Source organism: Heloderma suspectum, chromosome 17 (genome assembly GCF_057233095.1).
Source record: "Heloderma suspectum isolate Gila_16-S chromosome 17, 16-S_ref, whole genome shotgun sequence".
NCBI lineage: Eukaryota > Metazoa > Chordata > Lepidosauria > Squamata > Helodermatidae > Heloderma > Heloderma suspectum.
In genome coordinates this window covers 11,590,735-11,618,709 of record NC_139474.1, presented here as the reverse complement: position 1 = coordinate 11,618,709, position 27,975 = coordinate 11,590,735, and the positions used below count along the sequence as shown (strand labels likewise).

At 51.0% G+C, this 27,975-nt stretch overlaps 1 protein-coding gene across 1 annotated transcript; it reads left to right on the top strand.

Annotated features, from left to right (window-relative positions):
- The first annotated feature begins 134 nt into the window (after positions 1-134).
- On the top strand, positions 135-27,917 carry HCN3 (hyperpolarization activated cyclic nucleotide gated potassium channel 3). The gene is made up of 8 exons (XM_084824320.1): positions 135-274; positions 15,912-16,341; positions 17,462-17,623; positions 18,741-18,959; positions 21,450-21,596; positions 23,066-23,306; positions 24,720-24,884; positions 26,818-27,917. Exons 1-8 carry the CDS (start codon positions 150-152, stop codon positions 27,915-27,917), a joined length of 2,589 nt encoding a protein of 862 aa, XP_084680446.1. The 5' UTR covers positions 135-149.
- Positions 27,918-27,975: the final 58 nt, after the last annotated feature.

The following is a 27,975-nucleotide window of genomic DNA, read 5'->3' as shown; positions in this document are numbered from 1 at the left end:
GCTCCGCCGCGCCGCCGCCGGGCAGGGCGGAGATGGCGCCGGCCGCCGTGGCCGAGCAGATCGTGGCCGCCGACCTGGCCGCCGCCGCCGCCGCCGCCGCGGGCCCCGGCGAGCCCGGCGGCACCTTCGTGCAGCGCCAGCTGGGCGCCATGCTCCGGCCGGCCGTCAACAAGTTCTCCCTGCGCATGTTTGGCAGCCACAAGGCGGTGGAGATCGAGCAGCAGCGGGTCAAGTCCGCCGGGTTTTGGATCATCCACCCCTACAGCGATTTCAGGTCAGGGGGGGGGGCGGGGGGGGGCTTCCAGCCCCGACGGATCGAGCCCCGCGGCCCGTGAAACCGCGGCCCCCTGCCCGCCAGCCTCCGCCCCGCCCCCAGCGCGCCCGATCCAGCCGCCCCTGCCTGGGGCGCACAGGGCGCTCTCGGCTGCCACCCCGCCGGTCCAAAGAGCAGCGCGCCCCCCGACGCTGTCCAGGGTACTGAAGCCCTCCCCGGCTGTTTGTATGGCTGTTTGTTTCAGGACTGCCTTTCCCCAAAGCGGCGCGCTCCAGCTATGTCCGACTACAACTCCCATCATCCCCCGGCAGGCGAGGGGGGGCTGGGAAACGCTGCTTCTCCTAACACAGCCTCGCCCCCAACAGGCTGGCGCCCTCCAGATGCGTTTGCCCGCGACTCCCATCATCCCCAGGAGGGGGATCCCAGGAGGGGATGGTGGGAGTTGCGGGCAAACGCATCTGGAGGGTGCCGTCTTGGTGGGGGCGAGGCTGTGTTAGGAGAAGCAGTGTTTCCCAGCCCCCCCTCGCTTCCACTGCTCCCATTTTCCTCCTTCTTTCTGCGCCCCACCCCCCACCCCAGTCGGTGGTGTTAGTTTGTTGCTGCTTTGGACTCCCCTTGGGGCAGGGCCATGCCATACTCCCTAAAGCAGGGCTTTAGCCTTGGGCTGATGGCTCAGTGGAAGGAGCAGGAGGGGATGACCCAAATGCAGCCCAGGGCCGCCTTCCCTGCATTTTGAAGGAAGTGAAGTAATATGGATTTAAAGAGGGCTCTTGTGTCACCAGAACCACCATAAAAGCAACACAGCCAGAATCTGAAATGACCTCCCTGCGCCACGGATGGCCATCACCTTCTCCATCACTGCCCCTGGAAAGCAGTGGGGGGAGATTCTCAAAGCAACAGCACCTCTCTCCATTCAGGGGTTCCCCCTATTTGAGCTACAAACCTACACACCATTTTATTCATTCACTGCATTCGTATCCTGGCCTTCAGTTGACAGTAAAACTCCCTGGACAGATTGTGATGGGATGGGAACTGTCCCCTCAGCCCCATGTAAAGAAAAGTTTCAAAGTTAACCCCTATCCAATTCAACATGGAAACACCAGCCCTGGCAGTTTTCACCCCATTAGCTGCCCGCAGGAAAACGGTGCTCATAACCCCATCCTTGAGAGAGAAGAACATCAGGAGAGCCCTGCTGGATCAGGCCAAGGCTCCATCCAGTCCAGCATTCTGTTCACACAGTGGCCGACCAGCTGCCCACGGGAAACCCACAAGCAGGACAGGAGTGCAACGGCACCCTCCCACCCAGGTTCCCCAGCAACTGGAGTACATAGGCAGACTGCCTCTGATACTGGAGGGAGCGTAGAGCCAGCAGGACGAGGAGCCATTGAGAGCCTTCTCCTCCAAGAACCCTGCCTGGTGTCACCCAGGTCAAAGAAAAGTCCCTGTCCCGCCCCGCCCCACGCCTCCATTGATGCATCCCTAAAAAAAAGACCATCCACTAAAAAATGACCACTACATCCAGAAAAAAACCAACGCATTGCTCAGTTGGGCTCACTGACTGAGTGCCCCTTCCCTGACCTGGTGCCCTTGAGATGTTTTAGATTATAACTTCTATTATCCCCAGCCAACAGTGGGCATGTCACCTTGGGGTAGATGGGAGTTGTAGTCCAACATATTGGGAGGGGCAGGGGGGAAGGCTGACCTAGGAGGTAGAAGGATGCCTTGCGGAAGGGCTGTAGCTCGGTGGTAGAGCACATGCTTTGGTAGCAATTGTCCCCGGGGTTTCCAAACAGGGCTGGAAAGAACACCCTCCAAAACCCTGGAGAGCCATTGTGGCCAGTCAGTGTCGACAATACTGGTGGGCTAGATGGACCCAGGGTCTGACTCAGTATAAAGCAGCTTCCTAGGTTCCTATTAAATTAGCCCTTTATTCAGAATCATGAGGACTGGAATCTTATTTATTTTCAGGGGAAGGACCCGTAACTCAGTGGTAGAGTGATTGCTTTGCATGCAGAGGGTCCTAGGTTCGATCCCTGGCAACTCCAGGTAGAGCTGGGGAAGAGCAACAGTGTGGTGTAGGGGTTATGGTGCTGGACTCAGACCTGGGATCCCATGGGTTCAATTCCTCACCAAGCTGGCTAGCCAGCCAGTCTTGATCTCACAGCCTGACCTACCTCACAGGGCTGTTGCTAGGATAAAAATTGCAGGGCTGTTTGATTCCCTTGGCTAGCAACTGGATCTCGTAAACTAAAAAAGGGGGGGGAAAGTTTTTCTCCATGTACCAAACATTCCTGACGGGCAACCCTCCTGTGACGAGCTGATATTTCACCACGCTTCTCTCATTCACCAATGATGAAGGAAGCATAAAGGCGTCCAGACAAAAAAACGTTTTTAAATTTGGCTTTGCAATTAATTTGGCTTGCAATTAATATATATTAATTTTTTTTAAAGAAGCCAAAATTGTCAGGATGCCAAATCTTGCACCAGAATGAATGCCCATGTTGTGTTTGCATAACAAATCTGTGGACATGTGCGAACACACACGGCCCACTTCTCTTTGCCTTGTTGCTGCGCTCTCTAACTCAAATAGTAGAGGGTTTCCATATCTGTCACTTCCTGAGCAGCAGATGTGCTCACAACTCAGCTAAGACTGAGAACCGAGTCAGTTGTGATGATTTCTCAGAACCCAGAGTCGACCCAAGTCGCCTTTTGGCACACGGTCTTGTGAACAGTCTTCAGCGCAACTCCATGATGTGACTTACAGCATCAAGGAAGCTCAAAGACCAATGGAAACGTCAGCTTGCGTCACGCAGCGCAGCGGGCCTAGCATTGTTCAGAAGCGGGTTGAACTGTAGAAATCCCCCCTCGCCCTAAGCAAACTCTTAAAATGCCAACATTCACAATCAGTCAATACCGTTATTTTGACTGCCTCAAACATCACAGAATTGAGTTTGAGTTCTCCAGGACTCTTCATTGGGCCCAATGTTAAACAAAGGACTACACAAGAGAGGGAAAAACTGGCTTGATGTTGAAGACATAAAGCAGGAGTGCAGAACACTAGGCCGAATCCAGGCCACATGGAGGCCACACACCCTCCCTAGGCCACACCCCTCCCTAGGCCACACCCCCTGTCCCCCAACTGCCAGTTGCTTGATGGTTTCCTGGTGTTTTTGCATTTTTCCACCATTCTAAAAGGTTGAAATGCCTCCCAAGACCTTCCCTGAAATTGAATTTGGCTCTCGGACTGAAAGAGATTCAACACCCCCTACCATAAAGTCGCTATTTAGTCACAGTCTTAACACGGCATCTAGGAGGAGATCGCAAGCTTAATTGGGTTAAGCTGTACCATGCATTATATAGGTTTCAGGTTGCATCTAGGACTTCTGGGACAGAGCAAGAAGCAGTGGCTGATCCCCTGTTTTTCAAAATATAAAATCCAGCAGTTACCCGGATTTTTCCCTGGCCTCAAGCAAAGCACACACTGTTCCTTGTTAGGTAGAGAACAGAAGTAAAGAGAAACATGGCTGTTTAAAAATTAGCGGAGATTAATTTTAGGTGGCGTACCAGGTAAAAAAAAAAAAGTCAATAGAAGCCAAATTGGGTAGCATGATCTAGCACAGCAGCAGGCAGAGTTCAGGCTCGCTGGATCTACTTTGCTTTATTACTAGAACCATCACCAGGCCTGGTGCAAGAGACATACACTTAGGATTAAAGGTGTCTGAGCCCAGGAATTTGTTTCATGGACGAGAACTGAATGGAGCACTCAGTCCTTCCGCACCAACATCCAGACTTTCTTTTTTTAGTGGTACATTTGTGGGAAGGAAGGGAGTATCTTTTATCGCTGCTGTTGTTAAACAATTGGGAGTTGGAAATCCTTGCTGATCTGCAAATCACTCACAGATCTGCCCGTAGATCCAGTGGAGACTGGTGGTTCCGATGTCAGTGGGCGGTGAATCCACTCCAGGGTTCAGACAGAACTCTAAAGGAGCAGCCCAAGGTGTCAGGTCCACTGACATCGGAGCGGCCAAGTAGATCCCTAGCTAGCTACCTTCTCCATACCCCTGACCTCACAACTGGAGGGGATGTAACTCTCACAAAGAGGAGCGGAAAATCATCTTCCTCCAGTTTTTGGATCTCACTCCAGAGTGGATAAATCCTTAAAAAATGATGCTACTGTCACCCTCCTTCCTCTTCCACCATGCGTTGGGTCCAGGAACTCTTGTGCCCAAGGACAGATCTTCATTTGAGTCCTAGAATGTGGCACAACTGAGCTCTGGAATATAAGACAAGAATGCCTGTGACGATCATGCACAGAGTACAGGCAGGATTAAGGCCTTTCATTTCAGAAATAAAGGCCAAGGGAACTTTGGGTCTGGATATTCTCTGGGGAGCTAAAGCCCCCTGCGATCCTCCTTCCTCAGCCATTGTGTCCCTACAGATTCTTTGCCTGTTGCCCATCCATAGCTCACAAGGCTGGGTTTTTTCTTGCCTCTTGAATGCTTGGTGTTCAGACAACATATTGCACGGTGGCTGCATTTGGATGTAATGCAAAACCACAGTTTAGGTCCATGGCAGCAAGCCTGGGCGAGTCACAGGTTTGAGCACCCCACCTTCTTCCTCCTGCAACAAGGAGATCAGAAGCTTTTGTGTCCGTTTTCAAGTAACCGCAGTTACTCATTCAAGGCCAGAAAAAAATGAGTTTGATGTTAACTGTGGTTTAGGGAAACAAGCCAGGATAGTAAACCGTGGTTTGAAGTTGGCTTGTTTCCCTAAAGCAGGGGTAGGTGACTTATGGCTCTCCAGATATTTTGGCCTACAACATGCATCATCCCTCACCATTGGCTAAAGCATCTGGAGGGCCAAAAGTGGCCACCCCTTTCCTAAACTATAGTTAAACTAACCACAGTTTGTTCAGGTTTGAACATAATGAGTAACTCTGGTTAGATGAAAATGGAAGCAAAAACTTGGCCATGCTGCAGGGGAGGAGGGGGGGAGCACACAAGCCCTGAGACTCATGCATGTACCAGGGTCCCCAATCTTTTTTGATTAGTGGGCATATTTGGAATGTTGAGAGTCATGGGTGCTTTCACAAAATGGCTGCCATGGGGCAGAGTTCGCCCATTCATAAAATGGCTGCCACAGCGGGCATGACCAGTTACAAAACAATCATTCCTCAGAAGGCAAACTGGTGAGACTAAAGGAAAAGAAACTTGCCCCAGAACCTAAGCACAAGGCAGAGGTGGGGGGTGGGGTCTGAGCTCCAAAATACAAAACCACTCTTTGAAACCCAAATAAAGATGGTGCTGGAGGGCGGCAATTTCCTTTGCAGCACACCAGCCTCCCAGTAAAAAAAAAAAAAAGAATAATTTTTAAAAATTAAGAAATGAAATAAAAATCAGGAGAGCGGGGAAGCTGGTGGGCACCAAGGGAGGAGTCCACAGGCACAACATGTTGGAGACCTCAGAGCCAAACCACAGTTTAGCGTTGCATGTGGGTGAGGTGGGTGGCTACCAAGAAGAGGGCCTTTTCTGCTGTGGCCCTCCAGTTCTGGAATTAGCTTCCCAGAGAGGTTTGCCTGGCACCTACATTGTGCTCATTTTGGCGCCAGGTGAAGACTTTTTTTATTCTCCTAGGCATTTTAGTTTTTCTGTTTGTTTTATATCTGGTATTGTATTTTAAAGTTTTGCGCTTCAGCTTCTGTTTGGTTATTATTTTCATTGTAGTTTTAAACTTCTATTTTATCGTCTTGTGTTTTATGGTTTTCATGGTTGTGAACTACCCAGGGAGCTTCAGCTATTGGGTGGTATAAAAATGTAATAAATAAATACATCGAATCATAATAATAAATAATCAATATATGCGAACTAGACCAACACCAGTTGCTGGTGTATTGGAGGGGGGCAAAGAAAAGTCCCACAAGCCTTCAGATGTGTGGGACTTTTCTTATTAGCCATGACAAGTCAGTGGAATCTATAGGTTCAGGGCTAGTATACCTGTGAATATCAGTTGCTGCCTTGCCTGTGGGTTTTCCCAGAAGCAATTGTTTTGCCACTTCTGGATAGATGATGTTGGATTAAAAGCCAGCAGGGCTCTTCTTATGTTCCCATAGTGACACTGACCAAAAGCATAGCAATGGGAGGGGAAAGCTGTTCTGTGTCTATATCGGATTTCCCTAAAACTTAGGACAGGTTGAAACATTACAAACAAAAAAAGCCCAAGAGAATAGCTCTAAATCTGGGATAGGCAATGTCAAGGGCTCCTTGGAGGGCTCTCTCAGTCTAATCCAGTAGCCAAGTCCAGACACAGACAAAGGGATTCCTTTCAAAGCTTTATTCTTCTTTTACAACTTAACAACTATACCGATTGCAACTAGATCTGAGCAGCACAGTACCTATGCCCTAAGTTGAAGCAGTTGGTCCCCATTTGAAAGGGAATTACTGGCAGACCCCTGAACTTAAGGGCAAGGGAGAGTCCCTCCCCTTTTCCTTTGGATCCTCTGGGTGCAGCCATTGTTTGCACGCCAACCTGGCACTACGCCTCCTTTCCGTGCCCTCCATCTGGCGCTGCTCTCTGCGTCTGCATCGTGCATCCACCAAGTCTGCTACCTCTGCTCGGTCACTCCCTGGACTGCTAACTAAACTAGGAATGCTGGTGGGAGGAATCTCCGTCAGCTGTGGGCCCTGGGAAAGAGGAGCGCGCTCCTCTCCCAGGAGCGACTGCTCTTCCTCAGAATCAGAACTACTCTGGGATTCTATGGGCTCAGTGTCCACCCTGACAGGCAACCTTTTTGGGCCGGGGGGAATGTTTGGCAAGTTGAAAAACTGTCCTGGGTACCACCACAAAATGGCTGCCATGGGAGGCGTGGCTAGTCACAAAGGACAAGTAACCCACCCAAAAGACTGGAGTTCGAGGCAGAGGTGGGGGCTGAGACACACGAAATGAGCCCTCCCCAACCTGGTGCCCTCCAGCCATGTTGGAGAAGGCTGCATGAAACCCATCTGAGCCCACTTTTCAGCGCTAAGAGAAACCTATTTCACAGAAGGCCAACGCTTCCCACCTCTCTGCCAGCCAGCTCATTCCCCGTGTCTCTCTTTCTCTCAGGCACACAGCACACAGAAGGCAAAACGGCCGGGGTAGGGCACCGTGGCAGGCACCGAGAAAGGGTTCGGGGCACACTGAGCTCACCAGGCTGCCCGCCCCACATACTTGACCCCAGCCAAATCCTCAGCCATTTTTAAGCCCTAGGACCCACCGTTAACCCCAAATTGGCGCAGAGTGGTAGGCGGCAGTATTGCAACCGAAACTCTCCCCATGACCTGAGTTCTATCCCAGCAGAAGCCGGGTCTCGGGTAGCCGGCTCAGGTCGACTCAGCCCTCCATCCTTCCGAGGCTGGTTAAATGAGTACCCAGCTTGCTGGGGGAAAGGTAGTCACGACTGGGGAAGGCAATGGCAAACCAGCTGACTGGGCGGGAAGCTTCAGTCTGTTTCCCGCCTCCCAGCTGAGCTGAGCAGAGCAGAGCAGAGCAAGCTGCTCCAGCTGGTCCAGGGGCTACAGAAGCAGGCAAGCTCCCAGAGAGCGAGCGAACAGGGGGAGCAAACAGGAGTTGGCCAGGGGAGTTCGGCAGGGGAGGTCAAGGGGGAGGCCCCTAACATTTTTTTTATTTTATTTTATTTTTTTTTACTAACTTTTTTTCATTTATTTGTCTTGTAACACACACTTCCACACCAGTGGGACTCTGCTTTTAACCTCTACTGAGTAGAGGAGCAGGCACAGGCTAGTCTAGAACAATCACAAAGCTAGACACAAAAAGGGAAAAGAGGCTATGGAAGGACAAGACTCTCCAGTGGTGGTGACCTGCAAGGTGTGTGCAATGTTTGTTTTCTTGCCTGAGAACAACATGGCCTACACCTGCAACAAGTGCAAGTTGATCACGCTGCTGGAGGAAAAAGTAAGTGGACTGGAGCGGCGACTGTCAACCCTCCGGGGAATAAGAGAACATGAAGAGTTCTTGGACAGAATGGGGGAACTACAGCAGCAAAGGGCAGACCACAAGCTTGAAGAGCAACAGCAAGATGAGGCAGTGGGAAATGCTGAGGTGAAGAAAAATGGAGTAGAGGATACTCCTTGGAAAATGGTGACAGTTAGGAGAAGAAGAACTAGACGACACTCTGCACCAGTGGAAGCGGTGGAGCTGTGGAATCGATTCCAGGTACTTGCAGATGAGACTGGAGGACAGCCTGCAGAGGAAGAATCACAGGGGAACCTGCATGAGAGTGAGCAAGAGGCTAAAGGTCAGTCAAACAGAGGCGATGAAACCCAGGCCTACAAGAAGAAGAAGAGAAGAGTGGTAGTAGTGGGAGACTCCTTGCTGCGTGGGATCGAGACCCAAGTATGTCGCGAAGACCCGTGGACTCGCCAGGTATGTTGTCTCCCGGGAGGACAGATTAGAGACGTGACTGAAAGGTTGCCTGCACTCATAAAGCCCACTGACAGGTATCCCTTTCTTCTCATCCATGTGGGAACAAATGATACCGCCAAGCGGAGCTACGAAGAGATCACGTCAGACTTTGAAGCTTTGGGAAGGAAACTCAAGAACTTTGGGGCCCAGATAGTTTTCTCATCCATCCTTCCAGTAGTTAGAAGAGGGATAGAAAGGGAACGAAAAATACTCCGGGTGAATGACTGGCTACGAAGGTGGTGCCGACGAGAGAGATTTGGATTCTGGGACCACGGGCTATACTTCCTGGAAGATGGGCTGTTGGCTAGGGATGGGTTGCACCTCACAAAGGCTGGGAAGAATGTGTTTGGCCACAGCATGAAGAACTTCATCAGGAGGGCTTTAAACTGAATCCTACGGGGAAGGGAGATGTAATGTTGGGGGTAACAATGGACGTAGGCGCATGCACTGCAATGGAGAGAACAGCTCTGATAGCGTCCAATAATAGTCTTCAGACACAGGTAGGAAGAAAGCCAGACTATGAAGCACATGGTCTTCGATGTCTATATACTAATGCCCAGAGTATGGGAAACAAACAGAACGAACTTGAACTCTTAATACAGGAGGGAAATTATGACTTGATAGGTATAACTGAGACTTGGTGGGATGACTCTCATGACTGGAATACAGCAGTTGAAGGATATAACTTGTTCAAAAAGAACAGGAGGAACAGAAAGGGAGGCGGGGTTGCACTGTATGTGAAAAATACATATCTCTGCACAGAAATACAGGAGGAGGAGCTTGGTAGCCCCATCGAGAGCATCTGGGTTGAAATAAATGGAGCAAAGAATAAAAGGAACCTGGTGGTCGGAGTCTACTACCGGCCACCCAATCAAGGAGAAGACAAGGATGAAACTTTTGAAAAGCAAATAGCCAATGTTTTAAGGAAGCATGATGTAGTAGTAATGGGGGACTTCAATTTCCCCGATATTTGTTGGGAGACAAATTCTGCAAAACATGGCCCCTCCAGGAAATTCCTGACTTGTGTGGCGGATAACTTCCTCCTACAGAAAGTAGAGGAAGGAACTAGAGGATCGGCTATCCTTGACTTGATCCTAACCAACAGAGATGACTTAGTGGATAAAGTAGCAGTTACAGGAACTCTGGGGGAAAGCGACCATGTTGTACTTGAGTTTTTGGTTCTAAGGGAAGCAAAAGCCGAGTGTACTCAAACGCGTACCCTGGATTTTAGGAAAGCTGATTTTAATAAACTCAGAACAATGATCAGTAAGGTCCCATGGCAAGCAATGCTAGCGAGAAAAGGAGTCCAAGATGGGTGGGAACTTTTAAAAAAGGAAATTCTCAATGCACAATCACAAACAATTCCAACAAGAAGAAAAGGTGGAAGACAACAGAAGAAGCCAATGTGGCTTCACAAAAAGCTTAGGGATGACCTGAAAACAAAAAAGGACACATATAGGAAGTGGAAAGAAGGCCAAGTAACAAAGGAAGAGTACAGGCAGGTAGCACAGAATTGCAGGGATGGCGTCAGGAAGGCTAAAGCGGAGAACGAGGTGAGGTTAGCGAGGGATGCTAAAAACAACAAAAAGGCTTTCTTCAGCTACGTGCATAGTAAAAGGCAGAGGAAAGAAATGGTTGTTCAGCTATTAAATAAGGATGGCAAAATGATAACAGAGGACAAAGAAAAGGCAGAGGTGCTCAATTCCTACTTTGGCTCAGTCTTCTCCCAAAAGAGGGTCTATGACCCCCCTGGCAAAGGCGAAGTACAGGCTGAAGGGGCAGGATTGCAGCTTGAGATCGACAGGCATACGGTCAAGGAACACCTCATTACTTTGAATGAGTTCAAATCTCCAGGGCCAGATGAACTGCATCCTAGAGTCATAAAGGAACTGGCAGAAGAACTCTCAGAACCGCTGTCTATTCTCTTTGAGAAATCATGGAGGACAGGGGAAGTGCCAGATGACTGGAGGAGGGCTAACGTTGTCCCTATCTTCAAAAAGGGTAAAAAGGAGGAACCTGGGAACTACAGACCAGTCAGTCTGACATCAATCCCTGGGAAAATTCTGGAGCAGATCATAAAGCAATCCATCTGGAAGCACCTTGACAACAATGCCGTGATTACTCGAAGCCAACATGGATTTGTCAAAAACAAGTCCTGCCAGACAAATCTGATCTCATTTTTTGATCAAGTCACCTCCCTTGTAGACCGTGGGAATGCTGTAGACATCATATACCTCGACTTCAGCAAAGCTTTCGACAAAGTGCCCCATGATATCCTGATGAGCAAACTAGCTCGAAGTGGGCTAGATGAAACAACGATCCGGTGGATCCACAGTTGGCTACAGAATCGGACTCAAAGAGTGCTTATCAATGGGACCTTCTCAAGCTGGGGAGAGGTAACGAGTGGGGTACCGCAGGGCTCAGTCCTGGGCCCAGTGCTCTTCAACATTTTTATTAATGACTTGGAGGAGGAGGTGCAGGGAATGCTGATCAAATTTGCAGATGACACAAAATTGGGAGGGATAGCTAATACTTTGGAAGACAGAAACAAAATTCAAAGTGATCTGGATAGACTGGAGTGCTGGGCAGAAAACAACAGAATGGCATTTAATAGGGACAAATGCCAAGTTCTGCACCTAGGAAAAAGAAACCAAATGCACAGTTACAAGATGGGGGATACGTGGCTCAACCACACTACGAGCGAGAAGGATCTTGGAATTGTCGTCGATCACAAGCTGAATATGAGCCAACAATGTGATGTGGCTGCAAAAAAGGCAAATGCTATTTTGGGCTGCATTCGTAGAAGCATCGCTTCCAAATCCCGGGAAGTACTAGTTCCCCTCTACTCAGCACTGGTTAGGCCTCATCTGGAGTACTGTGTCCAGTTCTGGGCACCACACTTTAAGAAGGATGCAGACAAGCTGGAGAGGGTTCAAAGGAGGGCAACAAAGATGATCAGGGGACTGGAAACAAAGCCCTATGAAGAGAGACTGAAAGAACTGGGCATGTTTAGCCTTGAGAAGAGAAGACTGAGGGGAGATATGATAGCACTCTTCAAGTACTTGAAAGGTTGTCACAGAGAAGAAGGCCAGGATCTCTTCTTGATCATCCCAGAGTGCAGGACACGGAATAATGGGCTCAAGTTACAGGAAGCCAGATTCCGACTGAACATCAGGAAAAACTTCCTGAGTGTCAGAGCAATACGGCAATGGAACCAATTACCTGGGGAGGTGGTGGGCTCTCCCACACTGGAGGCCTTCAAGACGAGGCTGGACAGCCATTTGTCAGGGATGCTCTGACTTGGATTCCTGCATTGAGCAGGGGGTTGGACTCGATGGCCTTGTAGGCCCCTTCCAACCCTACTATTCTATGATTCTATGACCCCGCTACAGTCTGCCATGAAAACGCCAGCAAAAGCGGCGTCCTTCTAGGACTCAGCAATGACTCGGTGCTTGCACAGGAGGAACCTTTCCTACTCACTTTTACTCTTTGTTTGTTTCATCTTATATGTTCGTCTTCTCTCCCTGGTTCTCCTCCCTCCACCTCTGCCCACCTCTGGATTTCTCCCCTTTCCTTCCAGAAGCCTTCTCACTTGACATGTTAGATTTCTGTGTGCGGGGAGACTGATTTTGCTTTTCTTTTCTTTTTAACGTGGGGAAGCATCAATCACGTGATTCCCCCACCTGCAGTTTGAAAAAGACACAGCCCAAGAACAGTTTTTTTCCATGTTGCCAGCCTTCCCCGATCTGTTGCTTTCAAAATGTCTTGCATGACAACTCCCAGTGCTTCTGACCCTTGGCCATGCCAGCAGGGACTGATGTTGGGAACTGAAGTCCAAGACACCTGGAGGGCACCAGTTTGGGGAGAGATTGTTATAAGCAATCTCTAGACTATGCCTTAGTCCTTTTTGCTTTCTGAACCTTCATGAATGACTTCCTCCACACAGCTCCTTTTTCCAAGCATTGCTCTGCCACCATGAGGGCTAGGAGCTTGGTTTGAAGAAAGAACACTAAGATTCTGAGGATGCAGAGTGACCTGCAACGAAAATGGGACGCCTCTGGACCTGTAATGGGATGCCTCCAGACCCCTAACTATATCTTAGAATGCAGGAATTTGTGTCAGGGATTTGCATGGATACCCGCAGTCGGTTTCTTACTGGCCTGCATCATCTGAGCATGCAAACACTGCATGCCAGCAAGAGACATTTACCTCCCTGGCCCAGCAAGAAGCAGGGTGCTGCCAAAAGGCGTTTGGGGGTTTAGTTGGCAGGGAGAGGAAAATGCCATGGTGACCATCTCAGTCTGCTGGTTCTAAATGGTCCCAAAAAGGCACAGCTGTCAAAAAAAAACAAACAACGGCACCCAGGTGGAAAATCCTAGGTGCAAAATGAGCAAACTGATAGAAAGGAACAAAAGCTGCCCTCTCTTGCCCTATCGGGAGAAGGCCAATAGTTCCTTCTCCTGTGCTGGGTCCAGAATTTTGAGGGCCCTTGGGCAAGGCACCGTCAATGGGGCCCCGCCTCTGTGAGTCGCCTTTCTCACCGCCACGGTCCCCAGCTGCTCTTACCTCCTCCTCTTCCTCCTCATGGCTCCTGCTTGCTTGCTTGGCATGCAGAGAGCTGGGGAGCAAGGAGGCTGCGGCATCTTCTGCTCCGCCTTGTCACCGCCACCGTTGTCTGGGCCAGAGCGAGAGGCAGGTAAGCAAGCAACTGCGTGGGAGAAGGGGAGCAGCAGCTCCAGTCAGTGGGCCCCCGCTGGGGTGTGTGCCCTCGGCAATTGCCTGACCAGGCCGCCTCTTGATGCCGGCCCTGTCTCCGAGTATTTCTCCAGTCCGTTCATTGGCCACTAGTCTCATCTCAACTGCAGAAGGACCGAGGTGACCTTCAAGTCTCCTTGGGACTTTTGCGTGAAACCTGGTCATCTTTAAAAGGAAGCCACGTGGGTATTTCACCTGCAGCGTGAGCGTGGCCAGCTTCATCCCGATTCCACAACGGACATACCTTTTGTATCGCATTGAAGGCTGGGTCGGCTCTCACTCTTTACCCCACATCATAAAAGAAAAAGAAAAGAAAATGCGGGGGGGGGGAGGCTAAAATGCTTGGCCTGGCTCCCAGACTCCTTTGCTCCATGCGTATCTGAATTGTCTTTGCCTCGAGGGCTCGCTCATTGATCCCCGACAGATGGAATGTTGCAGGGCGATGGTGTTTGACCTTCTCTTTGGGATCAAACCTGAAATACGATGAAGTGCTGTGGACTGCATAATGATCTTTACTCAATAAACATATGGCTTCTCTGTGTATTAATACTTTGAGCCCTCGACAAGAACAAACAGCAGACTAGCAGATGGGAGAGTGTAATTCACAATGGAACTTCTCCATAATAAATCGTGGGAATTACAGACTTCCTTTTTATTTCTGCAACCAACAGCATTCGTAAAGAAAAAGAAATCTCTTTTGTTGAAAAGGTGTGGGGAAATCTAATCCCTTTGGTTTATCTTGATTTTCTTATCCTGTCCAATCCATGTGACTCAGAAGGTATACTTAATGATGATGGTGATAAGAATGGTGTTGATGGCTCCTTTCTCCTCTGGCTTTCAAGGGTTTGCCAGGGACATGTATTCCAGCTCTTCTCCATAGTCATAAGAGCTAGCAACTTGATCTTGTAAACTAAAAAAGCAAAAGAAAAGTTTTGTTCCATGTACCAACCATTCTTGGTTGGCAACCATCCTGTGACAAGCTGATGTTTCACCAAGCTTCTGTCATTCACTAATGATAGGAGAGGTTCTCCTGATGGACAGGAATTTCTCCCTCCAGCCTTAGAATACCATACCCATCAGAGTGTGGAGAGATGACAGCTCTCAGAGTTAAGGAGAGGGATGGTTCAGAACTACTGTGGCAACTTTGAATTGGCAGAATATCAAAAGTCGTGGAGTGCACAGGCTCTCTTTAGGGAAACTGATGCAGGGTTAGTGAACTTCCTATCTGCTGTAGGAGCATCTATTTGCTTCCTTCCAGTATATTTCTGAACATTGGACAGATACTTCTTCTTTGTTTAAGCCAATAGCTCATAAAACAATCACAAAGTGAGTCAGAAACAAACATAAAACCAGATTACAGAACATAAATATATTAAATAAAATCAGCTTTTAAAAATTAGCAATGCAATTAATTAAAATGACCATCCACACCTCAAACCGCATCCACATCTTTACACTTCATCATGTGTTTTGATATAATTTGAGATCTAAGTCTAGCGGCAGCAAAAATAATTCTCTGGAAGCACTCACCATCTCTGGGTTGCTTTATTGTGCTGTTCTGTGATCGTTTTAGCTCCTCATATTTCAACCGCATTTTATCAGATTAGCTTGCACTGTACTTTTTATCATGTAAATTCTTCATTTGCATCTGTATTTTTACCATGTTGGTTTTGAATGGTTGCATTTGTATTTGGTGGACATGATTGGGTTATTTTAAAATAATGGTACAGCACCTGGAGAACCTGTTTTCTAGGCATCCTAGGAATACAAATAATAAATAAACCAACCATCCTGAAATCATCAGTGTAGGGCAGTACATACATTTTAAAATAAACCAAACAAACACTACAAAGATGCTATAAGTCTGCCATAAGCTTTGTTGCCTGATGGAAAAGGAACTTTGTAATGCAAACATGCAGAACCTTTGGTGATTTCCTGGGAATTTTGCAGCTTTTTCTCCCATTTCAAAAGGTTGAAATGCTTTCTGGACGCACTGGATCTCGTCTGATCTCGGAAGCTAAGCAGGGTCAGCCCTGGTTAGTACTTGGATGGGATTCCGCCTGGGAATCAGGCTTCCTGCATTGAGCAGGGGAGTGGACTCGATGGTCTTGTAGGCCCCTTCCAGCCCTAGGATTCTCCTAAGGTTTAGTTACTGGCTGTAAGAACATTAAACTAAAATAGGCTGGTATTTTGGCTTTGCCCTTTGCCTTTGGCCATGCCCATTTTGCCTTGGGCCACACCTACCACTGGAATGTGGCCCCCAAGAGCTTCTCCAAGATGGAATTTGGCTCTCGGGATGAAAGAGATTCAACACCCCTGTTGTTGTGCTACACCTAAAGCTACCTGGCGAGTTCCTCATCAGGATGGTGCTCTTTCTCCATGCTAAGATGACGAGTGCTTTCTTCTTCTTCTTCTTCTGCAGGTTCTACTGGGACCTGATCATGTTACTTCTCATGGTGGGGAATTTGATCATCCTGCCAGTAGGCATCACGTTTTTCAAGGATGAGAACACTCCCCCCTGGATTGTCTTCAACGTCCTCTCGGACACCTTCTTCCTGGCCGACCTGGTCCTGAATTTCCGGACGGGCATCGTGGTGGAAGACAACACCGAGATCATCCTGGACCCGCACACCATCAAGATGAAATACCTCAAGAGCTGGTTCCTGGTCGACTTCATCTCCTCCATCCCCGTCGACTACATCTTCCTCATCGTAGACCTGGAGACCCAGGTGGATTCCGATGTCTATAAAACGGCCCGGGCGCTCCGCATCGTCCGTTTCACCAAGATCCTGAGCTTGCTTCGCCTCCTTCGGCTCTCCCGGCTCATCCGTTACATCCACCAATGGGAGGAGGTGGGTCTACGTCAGGCCTGCCACAATGCACAACTCTGGGCAGGGGACGGTGGCTCACCGAGGCTCAATTCATTTCCTGATTTTACAGCAAACAGGAAATGCACAAAGCAATGCTATGTGGCTTGATTGGGAAGCCTTGAGCTTGGTGGGCCTGGATTAGGGATAAGGACATCTCTCCTTCCAAGTTGCCCAGCCTCATTTCCAAACTGGAATCGAGGCCTTGTGGTCCTGATGGCTGGGAACTTCTCTCTCCAGCCCTAGAATACCATGCCCATCAGAGTTTGGGGGGCGGCTACTCTCAGAGCGGAGGGGAGAGACAGCCTGCAGCTTTGAATTCAGGGAGTAAGGAGATGGAGAGTGGGTTTTAGCAACACACACGTGTGTATCAGTGATAGGGATGTGGGAGAAATCTGCAACGGATTGTAATGAGCTTGGATTTCTATGAATCTGACCTGCACCTTCAGCAGCGGACTGGCTTTTTCCAACTCACACGGATTCCGTGGGCTTCCAGACCCATTTTTCACTTGGGGGGGGGGGATTTGTGCAAATGCTGGAGAAACTCTCAGGGGTGGGCGGGGCCAAAGGCAAAAGGGTCAAAGCCAAGATGCCGGCGTATTTTGGCCTGAAGCTCTTCTGCCGGTAACTGAGCCTTTGGAGAGGCATTTCAGCCTTTTAGAATGGGGGGAAAAACTGCCCAAAGGCTGGGAAAGCCACCAAACAATCAGTGGTGGGGGAAAGGGGTGGGGCCAGGAAAAGGGGTGTGGCTACCTGCGGAACTCCAGAGGCCTGGATTAGTGCTGACTGAGGGATTATGGGAGTTGTAGCCCGACACATCTGCAGGGCATCAAGTTGGGGAAGGGCAGCTGAAGTTAGTTGCTGTAAGGCTTGCAACTAACTAAAGCAATGCTTGAAAGCACCATGCAAAGGTGAAGTCCGATTTGCCTTGGCTACAAAGGGTTTCCCGATCTGCAGGCCAGACAGGTTTTGGTTAGAAGGCCATTCATAACGGTAATAACCATTCGTGACCTCTGCCTGGAAAGAGGACAGAGGCTAGGGGAGGTGATCATCTCAGGGGCTGTCCCGCCTCCTAAATGTCCCATCTTGCATCCCACCGGTCCAGATTTTCCACATGACCTACGACCTGGCGAGCGCCGTGGTGCGGATCTTCAACCTCATCGGGATGATGCTTCTGCTGTGTCACTGGGACGGGTGCCTGCAGTTCCTGGTGCCCATGTTGCGGGACTTCCCGGAAGACTGCTGGGTCTCCATTAATCACATGGTGGTGAGTCGCTTTCCCTCTGTCATCCCTTTAAGTGCGCAGGGCCAGGTTGCGTTGGACGGAGTCCCACGATGTGGGGTTGGAGGAGCTGTGATAATTGGGGGGGGGCATGGAACAGCCTTCCCCCAGCCTGGTGCCCTCCAGATGTTTTGGACTACATCTTCCAGCATTCAATATTACCACTGGCCATGCTGGCTGGGGCTGATGGGAACTGGCGTACAAAACATCTGGAGGGCACCACATTGGGTGAAGACTGACACAGTGTCCCCAAAGGACACTGACCGAGTGTGGCGTATCCAGAGGAGGGGACTGGAAACCCAACGGCTAGGAGGAACGGTTGAATAGGGATGTAAGAGGATTTTGGTTTTGCTTGCAAAACATGGGAGTGTGCCCTGTTCGAAGCTCTGAATGCGAGCACGGCACACGTCTGCCGAAAATATCCCTAAATCGTCGAACCCGTGCTCGTGTTCATCTTGTTCCCGATTCCCGTTCTCCCAGTTTAATTTGTGAAATGTCCTCCAGAGACCGAATCGGCCCCGCTTTAGTCTACGGAGGAACGTTGCGCAACTTTGGGGAAAGCTGTGCAAACGTGCGCAAATCTCCCGTTTGGCCAGTGCTCGATCCGTGCAAGTTTCCCGTTTGCGCAGAGCGAGCCTTGGTCGCAAACGTGAATGGGAATCAGGCACGAGACGATCTTCAGAGAATTCTGGCAATAGTGAACATCACATGCTCGCCATTTCCTACTGTTGAAAGAGCTGGGTATTTTTTGCCTGTTGAAGAAAAGATCTAGGACAGACGTGAGAGTGGATCTCAATTACCTAAAAGGCCGTCTGTCATTCAGAAGATGGAGCAGACTTGATCTCTGTTGCTCCAGAGGGTAAGATTAGAACGAACGGGCAGCACTGGGGCTGGTGGCTCTGATGTCAGTGGGGCAGCAAATCTTTAATTTTTAAACGCTTTCCCACTTCATCACCTGGAGGAGATCTCTCTTCACCTTAGGTGACCATACAAACGACCATTTCAACCTTGAGCAATTGCATGGAAAACTGCCCCCCTCCCCACAAACACGCACGCCAATGACTAAACTGTGCTGATGTTCCCCTCTTTCTCTGCCCTGTAGAATGACTCTTGGGGGAAACAGTATTCCCACGCCTTGTTCAAGGCAATGAGCCACATGCTGTGTATTGGGTATGGGCAGCAGGCGCCCGAGGGCATGACCGACGTTTGGCTGACGATGCTGAGCATGATTGTGGGTGCCACCTGCTACGCCATGTTCATCGGCCACGCCACTGCGCTCATCCAGTCGCTGGACTCCTCTCGGCGCCAGTACCAGGAGAAGGTGAGAGGCGGAGCCGCAGGGTCGCTCAGCACACCTGCAGAGGAGCTAATGTCTTGCAAAGCACTGCACTTCCATTGTGCAAGCTCCGCTCTTGCAAGATTCCCTTCGCCGGCCCATTTTAAAGCATGTGGGAACCTGAGAATTGTCATGCCGGTTCAAAAGTAAGTGTCAGGAATGAATCTGAGCATGCGGAGAGGTCTGGCAGCTCAGATTTGGAATCAGGGTGGGAACAGGAAGAACAGAGGGAGGCACCCTCCCCAGTGAGCCCAGATACGGCGACACTTTCTTCTCAACACCTTGACATGCAGATGGCCCGGGCTGAGCAGCTCCCCCATTCCTCCACCATGAGAACCCAGGTTTTGGAGGAGGAGGAGGAAGAAGGGCATGACTTGAGGGACGCTAGGGTCCGCCACAGAGCGAAGCGGGAAAAGTCAGGGGCAGGGCTCAGACGCTCTGCCAGGTTGGCCACTCGTGGAAGCCGATGTAGGAGGGAGCCACCCTAAGGGAGGGGCATCCCTGCGAAGCTAGTCTGGCCCTGAAGTTCTTGCCCAGACTGCTGGCAACTTCTCTAACTTCCACTTCGTCTCCTCTATTGATATTTGGAGATGTGTGGATTAGCTGGTTCTATGCAGTCTGAGAGTTTCCTAGAATCTGCATTTGTAAAGAAGCGAGTCATTGACTGATAAAGTAGTGTTGGCCTGAAGCTTTGTTTCCTGGAGTGTGTTAACTGCGAAGGGAGAGAACAACATGACAATCGCAGAACCTTCCTCTGCCCCTTTTGCACTTGACTGCTTTGTGCATCTATCGGCCGCGTCTCCATTTCCCAGGTAGCATGTAGGCACGGTGTTGAGGCACCTAAAACTGCCTAGCAGGCTCGGTTCCTGGCTTCAATATTTGAGAGCCGTCCTCTGTTGTGATACAATAAGTGATATAATTTTTAATCAGTTGATGCAACTGGCAACTTCTCTGACTTCCACTTTGTATCCTCGGTTGATATTTGCAGATGTGTGGGTTAGCTGGTTCTATGCAGTCTGAGAGTTCCCTAGAATCTGCATTTGTAAAGAAGCTAGTTGTTGACTAATAAAGTAGCGTTGGCCTAAAGCTTTGTTTGCTGGAGTGTGTTAATTGTGAATGGAGAGGAAGAAGGAATGTGATAGTAAAGTTCCTCGAGCCCAGTGTTCTGTTTCCAAACAGGGACAGCTGGATACCTCCGGGTAGCTCACGAGCAGGGTGTGAAAGGAGATGGCTCTTCCTTGTTTGTCTCTGCACTGTTTCTGGAGTTTATAAAGTAGAAGCAGGCCACGTGATGAGAAGGAATGCCATCTCTCCTGGGTCGAAGCACCAGGACTTTTTGATTAGCAGACACAATTACATTATCTGCCCTCCGCCCCCGAAGATTCTGTTTCCTCTCTGAGCTTAGCTGCAATCTTCATGGTAGCTGGGGGAGGAAAGAGATTTTCCTGGCCACAATATATTGTTGTGAGCTCTCCCTGTTATAATTAGGGATGCTGAAGAAATTCAAGATGGACTAAAATGAGTTTGGATTTCTAATAATCCAACCTGCAGAACCCGCTGCAATCCAGCCTCCTCGGGCCACGCGGAGTCCGTGGACTTTGGGATCTTTTTTTTTTTTTTTTTTACTTTCCCAGAATGCACACAAATTTATTGGTAAGAAAATACGCACGTTTCTGCTTAGACATACGCCATCCTGGAAAATATATGGAGGGAAAAGTTGGATGGAATGGGGGACAATACAGTAAATGTTATGCACTAGCATAAATTACGTAAATTGTTGCGAACCCTCTTACAGAATTATTAGCATATTTTTCTGCAAAACAGAAGAAAATTCTAATCCGTCTGTAAACGGATGCCAGAACGAACAACACTGCACAATCCCCGAAACGCAAACGGGATAGATTTCACAAAATCCAGACATCCCTATCTGTAATACAGAGTATTTTGGGGTGGCTTGGATAAGACTCGTTAGCTTTACAAAAGACATATAAACCTTGAAACCGCAGCTCAGAACTTCACTGAACCAATGAAAGGCACCCCTCCTGGACAACCCTGAACATGAAGTCCATCAGTAGTTTTCACTCACATGGGAAGGAAATCGGCGTCATGACGTGGCGCAGACTGAAGTAGAAAAGTGTGAATGGGTCCATTTTTCAGCGCTTTCCAACTAGCTGATTGGATCGGTGTGACATTTTGCAGGAGTGTCGAACACAGCAAGTAGATGGCAAAGGCCACATTTCAGGCTATTAGCTCAACAGGTGTCGTTTCCATAAGCTATAGAATTTTAAGGCTTAAAATGGTGACTCGCCTAATTAAAGGGGCGTTCCCATGCCCCTTTAAGAGAAAGCTAGAGAGGGGTGTTGGACTCTCCTGGGGTTGTGGCAATGGGCCCTGTTATGAGGAACGCCTGCACTTTTGCACTGCCCGCTACACCGCCGCCCAAAGCTTGCCCTCTTCCTCTCTCTCCCCTTCCAGTACAAACAAGTGGAACAATACATGTCCTTCCACAAATTGCCGGGAGACACGCGCCAGCGGATCCACGAATACTACGAGCACCGCTACCAGGGCAAGATGTTTGACGAGGAGAACATCCTGGGGGAGCTGAGCGAGCCCCTCAAAGAGGTACACCCAGTGGGAGGCGGAGGGGGGACATGAGCACTAAAAAACCCCACAGGGGGGCCAATCAGCCCCAGAACCGGCGAAGTAATAGCTCAGGATGCATTTCTGAGCATGTGCAAAGCACCTTCCTGTTAAAAATGTCAGGCGCTCGGGTCCGAATATTGGCAAATCCCCAGAGCAAGGTGGGGTGAGCAATCTGGAGAAGGAGGAGGAAGATGTGGTGGCCTCGTTGAACAATGAATCACCCGTAGCAGATCTGGGAGCTTTATAGCAGGCAGTGGCATGGGACTGGCTCTCTGGCATCACCTGATTCCCATGCCGAGGAGGATTCTGGGTGGTAGTGGTCATGTCCCAGTGTGAACAGCTGAGTTCCGCCCACTCGCGAACACTCTGGCAGCGCAGGGAGGAGGGAGCGGATGTCTGACCTTGAAAGGCCTTTGGCAACATCTCCTTGGCGTAATATGCGCCAACGGTCCCCTATTTACCTAGGGCAGTCTCTGTTCTCTGATTGCTGTCCTTTGTTCATTTGTTCGGGGTTTGCCGTGCTTAAAATGTTGTTGGCGTGAGTTGGCAGCTTCGACATCCTTCAGGGCTCAGCCCCTTCCCCGGAGACGCCAGAAGCTGCCTTGAGGGAGTGGGGAGACGGGCGCGTTTTGTCACTAGTGCACAAGTTGGTCACACACGCGCACGTGCATCAAGACACCATGTGCCACTTGCAGCCTGCCATTTCACACCCGCACCCTGCATCCACTGCAGGATAAAAAAAGGTCACTTTGGGTGCTGCTATTCGGCAATCAAATAAATAATTGATGATATATGATATGACAATAGATGGACCCCCACCCCCGCCCCTACCAGATGCAAGGGCGTTGCACCTCAGGTACATAGATCAAATCTGGCCAGGTTCGTAACTGGCAGTAAAAGCTGTAAGCTAAATTATGCTGGATTTAGGCTGGTGGGGGGGTATTTTTGGCCCCAGCCCTTCTGCCTTCGGTGCGCCTCACCACTGGAATGCGGCCCCTGAGAGCGTCTCCTAAATGGCAGACTAAAAGTGGGTCCCCACCCGTGCTCGCACCCATTGGGGGCTGATGGCTGCAATTTCAGTGAGGCTGTGAATCCGCTCTGGGTTTCAGCCAGCGCTCTAAGGGAGCTATCCAAGATGCTGAACCCATTTGGGGGCTTGGAGAGCTCCTTTAGAGTTCTGGCTGGTTCCGACTGAAACCTGGAGCGGGTCCACAGCCCCACAGAACGCGCAGCCATCGGTCTACGCCGCCCTAAGCGCTGCACTGCGCTGGCTCTCAGGGAGGGAGGTGCGAGAGCTCCACTGGGGTGGGCCTTCCCATGGACAGGTGCGGCCGTGGGGAAGGCCCTCGTCCTCGCTGCCAGCAGCCACATGGCTCTGGGATGCTCAGATGGGCTGCTCCCTTGCCAACCTCGACTCCTTGGGGTCTCCGGCTTCCTCCCCGCTGCAGGAAATCATCAACTTCAACTGCCGCAACCTGGTGGCCAACATGCCACTTTTCGCCAACGCCGACCCCAACTTCGTCACAGCCATGCTGACGAAGCTGCGCTTCGAGGTCTTCCAGCCGGGGGACTTCATCATCCGGGAGGGCACTGTGGGCAAGAAGATGTACTTCATCCAGCACGGCATCGTCAGCATCCTAACTCGCGGCTCCAAGGAAATGAAGCTCTCGGACGGCTCCTACTTTGGGGGTAGGCGGTAGAGCCTGGCTTTGCCCGTTATGTGGCCCTTTCAGAATGCCAGCTCGCAGCCTGCTTCAATCTTCGGGCGGTGAATTTTAAAGGAAATCGGACGCAATCCCGCTATTTCTGATGTTCGTGCTGTGAGTGCCGATGGTTATATAGCCAAAGTGGCGCTGCTCACAAAAAAGAGGGAGATATCAACAAGCTTGCAGGAGCCACAAGGTTTGCTGAAGTACAAAAGAAGTTAGAGAAAACTCCTAAGGGGAGGACACTCCAAAAACAGCCTAATTAGGATCCAGTGTACTCTGTGGCCCCACTGACTGTCAGGGTGTGAGAGATGGAAAACTGGGGGAGTAAAATGGAGTGGCTAGAACCCTGGACAGAAGCATTCCATACCGCAACATTTTGTTGCAGGCTCTTCTTGTCACCATGTATTACTGATTTATTCGGCTCTGTTTGAGGATTGTATATTGTGGTGTGAACCGCCTTGACTGTCTTATATGGCAGAGAAAGATAGGATACAAGTCCTGTTCAATTTCGTCTGTAACTTGTGTAATTTCCGCAAATAACTGCTGCAATTGGCATAAAGCATGCAATTTGTGGTCAAAATGTGCACAAATTGCGGCCAAAATTTGCATAAATCACGCAAATTGCACCTTGCAATTCGTGCACATTTCTGTTTACATAAAACTGGAAAAAGGTCCCCAATTTCAGGAAAAGCCCCACAGCTCAGCCCACAAAGGCGAGCCGAGTCAGGTGCTGGGTAGGAGTCTTTCGATCCCCGAAAGGGCTGGATTCCACAGCGCCAGACACTCCAGCACAGCGCTGGAGACCCCTTTGTGGGCCCCATGGCACCTGTGGGTGCACGCTGGGGACCCCCGGTTGCAAAAAGGAAGGGCTGACGAAAGGTGAATCCTAGGGCTCAGAGATCAGTGAGATGCGCAGGGCCATAAGAGGTGGGTGAGAATGGCAGCTTGTGCACGCTTGGGCGTCTGTCAGGGCACCAATGCCCTGGCAGGACACACTGCAGACACTGATGCACCCTGGGCCAGAGGCACTGATGAGCGGCCGTTTCCGTTTCCCACAGTGCCCCAAAGCAATGCTACATCGGCTGCTCCGAGGCATTGTGGGGAACTTAAGAAGGTGTCTCCTCATTTCCTGCCACAGCTATGAGAAAGCCTGTAGCCGCCTGCTGACACAGGAGGGGGCACTTTGCTGAGACCCCCTCAAACCCGGCGCTGGGAAATACCTGTGCTTGAAGGGTTTGTCCACTGTAGAGGTAGAGAACAGCTGTTTCCTCCCGGAGCAAAGGACTCTGGGATACCTACCAGGGGATTCCACTGAATGAGACCTTCCTAGCGTGGAAGGTAATTCTGAAGGCTGAGACCACTCCTGATGCTGCTGTCTCCATTCTCCCGGCAGAGATCTGCCTTCTGACCCGTGGCCGGCGCACAGCCAGTGTGCGTGCCGACACCTACTGCCGTCTCTACTCGCTCTCGGTGGACAACTTCAACGAGGTCTTGGAGGAGTACCCCATGATGCGCCGGGCCTTTGAAAGTGTAGCGATGGACCGTCTGGACCGCATAGGTGAGAGGTGGCACCGGAGGCAGCGCCCACACCACGCTAACCCACTGGCCAGGAAGCGGTTGGTTAGTGCCATGGGAGGATGAGGGCCAAGTCCCTCCTGCCACGTGCTTGGCCCTTCTTTCCATCGCCTCAGACACCAAGCAAAATGGGTTACCCTCCTCATGCATACATGTGTCAGTCCTCTGTGTTCAAAGAAAGAAAACAAAATAAAAACCTTTTTGGCAAAGGTTCCAACCTCGCCACCTGGAGGCAACGCCTGCTCACCATAGGTGATTGAGCGAGTCACAATATGCAGACCTGAAGCGGTCCCTCAAACATTTGAAAATTCAGAAGAGGGAGATTTAGTGCATGTTGTACTAGAACCCAGAGTTGAGTATCCTGTTAATCTGTGATCGCCTACGGAGATCCCAGAAGCCAGAGGGGATTACCAAGGTGGCGTCAGCCCCTGCTGTCCTTGGGAAAGTTGTAGGGCCCACCACATGCCCTTGGGCCCCCATTAAAAAGGAATTCCAGGCCTGGTGTTTCTAACACTGCCAGATAACTGGGCCTAGCTGCCATTTTAATTTCCCACAATACCCAGGAACAACACTTCATTGGGGGCATTCTGGGAAATTGAAATGGGCGGCTAAATCCATCCGCTTGGCAGTGAAAGACACTACCACTGGAGGAGGACGGGGGCCATCAAAGGGCACTCAAGCCCAGAGCCAGCACTGGGGTGGTTGCTAATACGATTTCCCAACTTTAGTGGCTCTCCCCACTATTAGGAGAATAAATTAAGCAAAACAAGCAAAGTCTTGCCTCTTAAGGGGAGCAGGGAGCTGTCTGGAGGAAACTGGATGGGATCAATTTTAGAAATAAGATACTAGCATAGACACAGAACATCAGAAGAGCCGTGCTGGATCAGACCAAGGGTCCATCTGGTCCAGCATTCTGCTCACGCAGCGGCCAACTAGCTGCCCACGGGAAACCCACAAGCAGGACAGGAGTGCAACAGCACCCTCCCACCCATGTTCCCCGGCAACTGGTGGACCTAGGCAGACTGCCTCCAGCACTGAAGGTCATGGACCAAGGGCTGTTTCTCAGCGGCAGAGCCTCTGCTTTGCAGGCAGAAGGCTCCAGGGTCAACCCCAGCATCTCCAGGGAGGGCTGCAAAAGATGTTTCTCTGGAACTCCAGAGAGCCGCTGCCAGTCAGTACAGACGATCCTGAGCTAAATATCCCAATAGTGTGACTCTGTATAAGGCGGCTTCCTACGTGGCTATTTCAATCAGCCCTTTCTTCAGAGCCATGAGGACTGGAAGCTTACTTTATTTTTAGGGGAAGGGGCATAGCTCAGTGGCAGAGCACATATTTGCTTGCAAAAGATCCCAGGTTCAACCCCTGGGCTCTCCAGAGAGGGCTGGGAAAGACCCCTGTCTGAAACCTTAGAAAGCTGCTCCCAGTCAGCAGAGACCAGGGGTGTTGAATCTCAGGCCCCGGGGGCCAAATCCAGCCCTCCGGTGTGCCCCCGGATGGCCACGCTCCCTTTCCCTGGCCCTACCCCTTCCTCCTGACTTCTGATCCTTTCGTGGTTTCCTGGCCATTGTGCAGGTTTCCCCTCCATTCTAAAAGGCTGAAATGCCTCTCCTAAGGCTGGAAGAGCTTGAAGCTGCAATATACAGGCGTTTTAGGCCCCACCCCTTTTGCCTTTGGCCCCGCCCATCACCGGAATGCGGCCTCTGAGAGCTTCTCTGAAATGGCATTTAGCTCTCGGGCTGAAGGGCGTTCGACACCTCTGGTGTAGCCAATACCAAGCTGGACGGACCAGAGATCTGATTCTGCGTAAGGCCATTTCCCACGTTCTGTGTTTCTCTTGCGATGCGGCAGGGCTCTTCGCCTCTGATGTGTGGATGTGACCTTTTCATCCTCCCATCCTCCCCCATCCCGCCCCCCAGGTAAGAAGAACTCGATCCTGCTGCGCAAGCGGGCGGAACACAGCTCCAGCACCGTGAACAACGAGATCATCCAGCAGATCGTCAAACATGACCAGGACATGGCGCACAACATCCAGGACTTGCAGCCGGTGGCGGCCGGGCGGGAGCTGAGCGGCAAGCCCGTGATCTGGGAGCCGCTGGTCCATGCCCCGCTGCAGACAGCCGCCGCCACCACCAACGTGGCCATCGCGCTGACACACCAGCAAAGCCTCGCAGCCCACATCTTCCTGCCCCCGTCCTCCGGGTCCAGCCCCCTCTCTCCCGACGCCGTCCTGGTTCCCCGCCACCCCCGGCACTCCCAACCCAGCCTGGGAGGCTCACGTCCTTCTTCGGTCAGCTCGCCTGCTTCGGGGGCACCGTCCCACTTACAGACGCCGGCCGCCGGGTCCCCGTCCTCCCCCATGGTTCAGTGTACATCGCCCTCAGAAACCGCCGGGCCCAGAGGCGCCCCCCTGGGACCACCCATCCCTCAGCAAGTCCAGAGGGGGGAACCCGTCTCAGGAGGAAGCCAGCCTCAGCTCTCCAAGTCCCGCGGCACATCTGTCTCCACCTCACTTCTGCAGCAGCCCGCGAGCGCCTCGTCCGTCCCTCCCGGTCGGACACTCCATTACAGCCTCTCCCGGGCCACCGGCTCCCACATATCCCTGTTTTTGCAGCCTCAGCAGCTGGTGAAACACCGGAGCACGCAAGGCCTTTCGGTGGGCCGCCTCACCCAGGATGTCAGGCCGCTTTCGGCCTCCCAGCCCTCCTTGCCTAACCGGCTCACCCAGCAGGCGGACATGGGCCCCTCCCAGCAGGGCAGGAAGTCAGTCGGGAATCTGACGCATCGGTCCTCTCCTTCCGTCCCAGGGCTCCTAGCCAAACCGGCCCCTGGTGCGGCCGGCCAGCCTGCTTCGTCACAGCAGGTGCCTTTGGGTTCCAGCCGCTCCGGGAGCGGGGCAAGCACCCCGCAGTCCCCCGCCTCAACGCCCCGTCCTGCCGCCACCTCGTCCCGAAAGGGTTCCGTGGCGTTTAGCCCCGATGTGGACTCCGGGAAACCTAAGCTCACGTCCAACATGTGAGGCCACGACAACCCAGGGCTGAGCCTTCTGACTTAGGAGGGAGGAATGCTGGCCTGAA